An 8,790-nucleotide genomic window follows, 5' to 3' on the forward strand; every position below is an offset into this window, starting at 1 on the left:
GGCAGCTCTGGGAGGGTGCAAGCTGGCACACTTCTGCTTAGGTTCGTGCAGCATGGCAGACACAGGGCAGGGGCCTGGGCACCAGCCTGTGTCCCAATCCTGGGACTAACAAGAAACCTTGGAGAAATTGGTTTTAATTTCCCCAATTATAACTCAGAGAAAATACAACCTGTCCCATTTGACCCTCAAGGAAGTTATGAACATGAGGTAAAGTAATATGCAAGAAGATAATTTTGGTTGGAGCTCCAAAATGTATGGAGTCAGTATCATTTGTCCAGGAAAAAAGGGAAATGTAAAATATCCAATTGAAGTATAATGGCCATAGTTGAGAAACTCAGTTTTTATCACTTACAGTTACACACTCACCATACACATTATATTAACAAAACATAGAAGAATATGTATTTTAAGGTGCAATGCCTCTTCTAGGACAGACAAATCTCATCTAGGTGAACAGACAGCAGAGAAGTAGTTGTCTAGGGCTGGAAGCTGACAGGAAATATACAAGGGAACCTTGGCAATGGCCGAAGTATTCTGTATCTCCGTAGTGGCAGTGGTGGTATCATGCATTTTACTTTACTGTAAAGGTCCCTAACTGCTGGTAGCCATGTCGACCTTAATTTGGGGAGCGGATCTTCTACGCTGTGGATTATCCATTTCAACACTGTACTTCCTTCCTTCCTGCCCTCTACTTAGAGCACAAGTGGCCTGGAGCACATGAACCTGGATATACAGGGGTGGGCAAAAGTGGATTTACTGTAATTAATTAATAAAACAAGAATAAACTGTGCTTCGTGAACTCACAGCTGTAAGCCTACTTTTATGCCCCACCCTGTATGTGTCCTGGGAACACAGCTGAAGTCAAACGTAATCTATTGCTTCCCCGCAAAATCAGCTGCTCTGACCTGACTGACCACCCTCTGTAAGTTCCTCCTGACACCATCTGAGCCCCATCCCCTGGATCTCTAAATCAGGGGAGGCTCCCTGTGGCTCCTCTTTCTTGTGGGACCCTAATGGCCCTCACTCTTCCTTCTCCTCTCCTTCACCTTTAAGGTGATGATGCCATGTCTACATCCCCAGGCTTTACCTGGAGGGCAGCAGAGAGGTGACAGAACATCCTAAACCCGTGGTTGGCAAACTGCAGCTCGAGAGCCACATGCGGCTTTTTGGTCCCTTGAGTGTGGCTCTTCTTAAGCCTTAGGAGTACCCTAATTAAGTTAATAACAATGTACCTACCTATATAGTTTAAGTTTAAAAAATTTGGCTCTCAAAAGAAATTTCAATCGTTGTACTATAGATATTGGCTCTGTTGACTAATGAGTTTGCCGACTACTGTCCTAAACCAAGCATGTCAAACTCAAAGGCTAACATGGGCCAAGTAAACAAGGAGCAAGTTTATGTGGGCCTCAAAAAAACAAAAGCTTCAATTTTCATAGAAACATAGGTTTATTTCTATAGAGACACGCTGAATACAAAGGGCTGAAATAAATGAGTGATTGTTAACATAAAATAATAGAACATTTTAATAAAAATTAGTATTTTTCTTGAACATTAACTTACCAGACACTGAATAACTGCACAAATTAATAAGCATAACACTTGTTCTCTGAGAGTGAAATATTTCCTGTTTCTCACACCAAACAAGTCAGTATAAGACCAATGACATGGCAATCAGTAGCTAAAATATTTGCTGCTAGTATTAGTGGAGAGAAATGGTGCACTTGTGCGTAAGGCGCATAAGTCACGTAAGGTGCATAAGGGAAATGAATGCAACATGATTATAATAATCAGTCATTAGCAAATGTTGTAGTTATTGATAATTATGTATAATGGGATATTGTAAAAATTAAATAACGAAATTTTTATTAAAACGTTTCTTACATACCATTACATTGGCTGGGCCCCAAAAATATTCGTTGTGGGTCATATGTGGCCCACGGGCGGCAGTGTGACATGGTTGTCCTAAACATTTGCCATCCTGAGACCTTTCATTCAGGAAAGAAGGGCAGGTTCATTAACCCTTCACTCAATAAGAAATCACCTGCTAAATTTGGAAGTCAAGTATTGAAGTAATTATTTATGATTGCTTTCATTCAACCAAGAAACATCTATTAAGCACGTACATTGTTCCAGAGTTCTCAGAGCTGGGGAAGGAACAATGAATGAAACAGACAAAATTCCCTGCCCTCAAAATTAGGGATTGCCTGGGGGAGTGGAGGAGACTGACTGCAAAGGGCCTGAAGGAATAATCCGGGGTACAGAAATCTTCCACATGTGATCTTGGTAGTAGCTACACTCTGTACACACTTGTTAGAAGTTACTGAATTATGTACTTAAAATTGGTGAATTTTATTGTATGGCTAATATACCTCAATAAATTTTTTTTTAAAAAATCCACACCCCCAAAGAACTTAATTTCTAATGGCCTTCATATAAAGTTTTGAATATTAAGCTCTAGGTCTTCAAGAATTCAACTCAATGTTAATATGAAAAGTTCACAGAAACTTTAAAAATGTGTAATACCTAATTTCAATATCTATAGTAATGAATTATGCTAATCAAGGTTTTCTGATTCTACCTTTTTTATCTGAAAAAATGCAAATAATACTTACCTAAAAAATAAGGGACATGGGTGCTTTGCTTAAATCTCAGATCTTAATCATATGGACATTGTGTCGATGCCAAAATGAACAGGACAAGAGTCACTGCCAATTTCAAAACTTTGCTCTCTGGGTTTCAGCCATCTTTAGGTTCTGAGTCAAACTCTGCTATGGCTTCTTTCAGAACAGCCTCTTAATATTCTGGAAACACTACTAACCTGAGCTTGCCATTTCCTCCAGTAACCTCCGGCTCCTCTGAAAGTTGGAATCCCACTTTCAGCACTAATACCAGCCCCTGAAATGATGACTATGTGGTTTGCTTTTGCAAAAAGTTTCCGAAAATCGGCCATACCTAAAGAGAGAATAAAATCTTTATCAATCCAGTGCACCATTTGGATATTTATATCTCAGACCAATCATCTGCATAGGTTTTCCCTGCTCTCTGAAAGTAGAGTGTTTCTTATGAAAACCTGCATAAAGCAGAGAAGCAACTACCTTAGGGCATGTTTTGCTAATGGATGCACAAAATAAGTGGAGATAAAGCACAGATGCTCACAGACAGTTCAAAGCTGTAGTGCTTGATGCTGAATGTAGCTTCCAGAGAAGGAGCGTGGGGGGCCACTCTTGCTGCTGGGGTGTGCCCTGTCTCTGTAACTCGCTGCAAGACTAATGCTGAATGCTATTGTTGTCTTAAACCTTTTTTCAATGCAAAATCCTCTTCAGTTTTCTTTTGGTTAGCGAAAACAGATACTAATTTAGTTTTTTGTAATAGTGAAGTGGTGTAGAGCAGTGGTTGCCAACCTTTTGGACCTCATGGACCACTGGTTGGCGACTGCTGGTGTAGAGCAAACTTTGGAAAAGCAGGAGATATCTATATTTTGAAACTTGACCTTGTGTGAAATTATACTTTAAGATACTCAAATAAAAATCATTCCTATATCATGAAAATGCTATCCATGCCCTTGATGTATGAATGTACAACATCTTAAGAAAGAAGCAGGGCCTTCAGGCACACAGCACTGGCTCTGAATCAGCTCCACCTCCACTCATGTGTGAGATCTTCTGTGAATCACTGACCTTCTGCTATCCTGGGCTCCCTTGGCAATTTAATGTGCACAATACTGTCCTCCCCAGAACAGGGTTGCTATGAAGATTAATGGATGGGAATGCAACTTCCTTCATGAAAGTAAAGACAAGTTGTGTGTGTGTGCACGTGCGCGCATGCGCGCGAATCCTACCTTCTTTCAGCATCACTACTAAAGGTCAGGATGAGGGCCCTTCCCCTGTGAACAAATGCTGTGCCCTAAACCTAGACACGTGACTTTTTCCTTTATGGCTCAAATAAGAGCTAGCCTTTTCAACAAGATGTCATCAGAGACTTGGGGTAACAAAAGGGAATTGAACATAGAGAATAGCACGGCAGCACGTAATCGCAGTCACAGACCATGGCTTGCCCTCTAGATCAAAGGCCTTGCTCTGCACCTCCAGGCATTCTACCCTGATCTCAGACCAACACAGGCAGTAGCCATTACAGAGTGAGGGCTCACTGCACCCCAGGCTGTGCCAAGCACTTTACATGGGCCACGAGATGAGTTTGCCCCTGAAGAGAATGCCCTCATCCCAGGATAAGAACAAGGAGCCAGACTTGACAGTGCCACTGTGTCTCTTGGGTGGCAGAGTATTAGGTCAGGACCCAGCAGTATATGGCTAGGAGCAACACCCTTCTCTCACAGACACTGTGGCTCTGCAGGCCCTCATGTGAGGGGTAAGTGCTTGGCTCCAGCAGGCCAGATGTAAGCCATACAGAGCTGAGCATAAACTTCAGGGAGAAGTGAGACTCCCTCTCTGCCCTCTACCTGGAAAAGTAAATGCCAGACCAGCATTGCCTGGGGCTGGCCTGGGCCACGAAGCAGACATCTAGGAGTAGCCAACCTGTGCTAACAGAAAAGTTCAGCAAAAATGGAAGTGAGTCCCACAGCTGATGGAGTGGACTTTCTGGTCTTCCAATGGCAACCGAGGTTAACCCTTGGGCTGACTGAGCACACACTAAGAGATGGAACTGGTTTCAGAAACAGAAAAGCAGAGGCTCCAGCTCCCTGCTGGCCACATTCCTGGAGCTCTCTGGGATCACTTTTCTCGCAGCAAGGCTCAAAGGAATGAAGATGGCTCAGGCGCACTGTTGCCTTCAGGTATAACCAGCCCAACTACCTGCCAGCCATGTTAACACTCTGCCTACCCTCACATACCTTTCCGAAATGGACTGATGTGAAAAATAAGGCCTGCTAAAGCTGTCCAACCAAGAATATTTCTGAAAAAAATATCTAATCTGAGTGGATCAGAGTTTGTAGTCCGATCTATCCACTGAGAGAACAAGATGCTAACTACATCTTGTAGCTATTTATATGACTCCTGAGTTGAACCATACAAACATATTTAAGGACTTCAAAGTTTACCCATAAAACTTTCCCCCGCTCTGAATGCCTTTTCTACCTCAAATGTAAAGTCTGTCATCCTTTTGATGAATAGATTCCCAGGTCAGAGTGAGTTCTGCTAAGGTACCACTTTAAGCAATTTCTAGAAACAGATAAAGAAGTCAACTCAGGTTTGGTTTTTGGAAAACAGGATGTAAGCTATAATAATGTTAAAGCTGTGTTATAGATGACATTTCCTAACTGCTCAAGGAAAACACACCAGCATGTTTTACAGTTTCAGACCCAAACTGTAAAGGGTCTGAAGCACATGCTTCTGGGTCCCACCACAGCCTCTAGCAGCCTGTCCTGCATAGCTGTGAACACCAAGGGTTGGACAGATGAGTGGAACTGGGTTATTTGGGCTCTTTATTGTTCCTGAGATTGGGCAAAATGGAAGGAGGTATTATTATAATTCAGCAGACTTGTGATATTAGAAAAAGTTATCCAAAAGTTGAAAATGAGGCAAAAAGAGTTCAACTTGGCCTTTCAATGCCACATTGAAGAACTGTTTAACAGGGATCAATGTATAATATTAATTCTTGAGATGGACTTCAAATGATTCTCAGGGATCATTTATTACATAAGTCTGTTAAACTCTATACCCACTACAGAGGAAGGACCCAGATATGTTAACTTATAGGTTTTTGTCAGGTAGAGATTTACAGAGGATACATGAAATCTTATGCTAATCAACAAAATAACCTTCTTGATTAAATAACATATAATTTCCCCAAATCAGGGAAGAGGATAAATGCCTTAAAACAAAGGCCAGGCTTGTCATGCCTGCCATAAATTGCTAGCAGCCTTCTGAGCATATTACAGGAACTAGCTTCAGGGAAGGACATGCTGGCTCCAAGAGACTTGCTTACTCTCGACCATAAAAATGACCTCCACTTGACCAGCTTTAAGATAATCATTGGGAATGGACTGTGCTTACTTACATATAGGGAACTTTCAACCCCGCCTACCCCTGATTTCTTTGTTCTGCTTTCCCTCTCCTTCCTAATAAAAACCTCTGCCTGCACTGAGATGTTAAGATGATCTTTGGTATGAGAGTCCCTCACCTTCTCAGGTTGCCGGCACTTGAATAAACCTCTTTCCTTCTCACCAGCACCTATCTTACAAGTTTGGCTTTGGTTGCTTGTGTTTGGTTAGAGATACAAATCATTTCTGACCAGTAAAAAATGTAATCCAATATTACCCTGTAGGACAATCAACAGCTTTTCTCCCCTGCAGAGAGATGAAGGGTTTAAAATACAAATCATGTGTGAAAGGCTTAAGTGCAAATATTTTATGAGAAGCACAGACTTACCTTAACTATTAAGAGATCATCTCTGACCTGTCTTGGAAGGGGCTTGCCTAAGAAGAAAAGGACAGAATGGCCTCCTCCAAAATCTTGCCCAACACCCACTTCAATATAATCATTCCCCTCAAAGTGTAGGAACTTTCAGGTACTTAAAATTCCATTAGAGATGAGGAGATGGCAGGCTAAGAAAGACCTACTTGAACTTGGACGAGCCATTGTTAGGCAAATCTTGGTTCCCGTGGCAACTGGAGACTTCAATCCACAATACAGTTGGGAAATTAATCGGCTGGGGACAATCTGGAGAAGTCCCATCAGGTTTTCTTTATAGTATTAATTCTTGAGATGGACTTCTGAAAAATCACAAAAACAAATAGAAACAATCAGAAAATAATTGTATTTTACAAATATACATTATATATATACATATATTATATATGAAGGCCTTCACAATATTTTTAGTGTCAGATCTTCATGGTATTCAGCTGTTTTCAATTGATTCTCAAGAGCACCTACATGCCCTGGAGCAGTGGTTCTACAGCAAAACTGGCTAATACTCTTTTAAAACGTTATCAAGGTTATGAAAGATAAAGACTGGGGACTTGTCCCAGGTTGGAGACTGAAGAAACAGGACAACTAAGTGCAATGTGATATCCTAGATTGGATTCAAAACTTGAAAAAGATCTTTAGTGAGAGAACTGACAAAATTTGAATGAAGTCTGAAAATTAGTTAATAGTATGGTATAGATGTAAATGTCCTCGTTCAGACCACTGGACTGTAATTATGTCAGATATTAACCTTAGGGGAAGTTGTGTAAATAGTATATGGGAACTCTGTGTACATATTTGCAACATATCTGTAAACTTAAAAATATTTCAAAATAAAGTTTTCTTTAAAAAAAGGAAGATAAAGATAAGCATTATACTAAGTGAAAGGCTACATGTTTATGACCATTGAGATATTCCTTTTTTAACCCATTACATATTTTTATTAAAAAAAGAACTATATTTTCAACATTAACAAAAATGTACGTAAAGTTGTGGTGTTGATTACATTTCTGCAAATCTCTTTAATGTTGGTTTAAATAGAATATAACTCACTTCTCACATCTGTTCCTGCATTCAATGTGTTGCCTACCACATCCTTATTTAGTCTCCGCTCAGGTCCTCTGTACCTGATTTTCTTTTTGCCATTATATTCTTCCCTTGGCCCTTCCCATGCATTACATCTCAGCTTAAGTATCATTTCCTTAGAGAAGTCTCTTCCAACCATGTTTACATTTGCACCCTTTTGTCAATTTCATCACCATGCCCTTTCTAGTGTATAATGTGAAGGTAAGAAATATCCAAACCTGTAGAGGATAAATATTTATAAGAGTTTATGTGAGCCAAACTGATGACATATGCCAGGAGCAAGATTTCAAATGCTTCCCACTTATATGATATTCTGAAAAGGCAAAACTGTAAGTAGAGAAATCGCATCTGTGGTTTTCAGGGTCCGGGGGAGGGAGGAGGCAAGGAGACCGAAGAAACTTTTAACGCAATGAAAAATAGGGGTGCCAGAATGACAGGAAGAGGAACAAGGGTTATAAAACCTATTTGAAGAAATAATATCAGAAAACTTCCTAATGTGGAGAAGAAAAAAGTCACACAAGCACAGAGTTCCAAACAAGATGAACCTGAAAAGACCCACATCAAGACACATCATAATTACGATGGCAAACGTTCAGGACCAAGAGAGAATCTTAAAGGCTGCAAGAGAGAGACAGAAAGTTACCTACAAGAGATCTCCCATTAAATTATCGAACGACAAGCTAGCAGTGCAAGAATCCTAAAGGGACTGATATAAAAAGAAGAAATAAAAAGGGAAGAAGGAACACAGGCACAAAAAATAAAAATGGCTACAAACAAGCGCCTATCAATAATAACTTTAAATGTAAATGGACTAAATGCTCCAATCAAAAGACATCGAGTGGTTGGATAGATTTAAAAAAAAAAATGATCCATATGCATGCTGTCTACAAGAGATCCAACTCAGAACAAGGGACTCACACAGACTGAAGGTGAAGGGATGGAAAAATCTCTATCAGGCAAATGGAAATGAAAAAAAAAAGCTGGGGTAGCAATACTTATATCTGACAAAATAGACCTCAAAGTGAAGGCCATAACAAGAGATAAGGATACTAAAGGGATCAATACAACAAGAGGATATAACCCTGGTAAACATATACTAGTATGCACCCAATGCAGGAGCACCCAAATACATTTAAAAAAAAAAACACTCCTGGAAGTTATCAGGGGAGAGATTAACAACAATACAATCATAATAGGGGACTTTAATACACCACTGACATCACTGGATAAATCAGCTAGACAAAAACTCAGCAAAGTAACAGCAATCCTACATGACTCACTA

At 40.2% G+C, this 8,790-nt stretch overlaps 1 protein-coding gene across 5 annotated transcripts in view; it reads right to left on the reverse strand.

Moving 5' to 3' along the window:
- Window positions 1–8,790, reverse strand: part of SIRT5 (sirtuin 5) — a 37,131-nt gene that overhangs the window by 18,641 nt on the left and 9,700 nt on the right. For 3 of the 5 annotated variants that reach the window (XM_015567808.1, XM_015567807.1, XM_006769714.2), the window contains exons 2-3: window positions 6,575–6,724; window positions 2,819–2,952 (exon numbers count right to left, since the gene is read on the reverse strand). In XM_015567808.1, coding sequence (XP_015423294.1) covers window positions 2,819–2,952; window positions 6,575–6,689 — 249 coding nt within the window. In that variant the 5' untranslated portion in view covers window positions 6,690–6,724. Of the gene's footprint in view, window positions 1–2,818; window positions 2,953–6,383; window positions 6,431–6,574; window positions 6,725–7,549; window positions 7,727–8,790 lie in introns of those variants that run through there. The other 2 variants (XM_006769713.2, XM_006769715.2) reach the window with 2 other exon arrangements.

This window comes from Myotis davidii, unplaced genomic scaffold (genome assembly GCF_000327345.1).
Source record: "Myotis davidii unplaced genomic scaffold, ASM32734v1 scaffold62, whole genome shotgun sequence".
Classification (NCBI taxonomy): Eukaryota; Metazoa; Chordata; class Mammalia; order Chiroptera; family Vespertilionidae; genus Myotis; species Myotis davidii.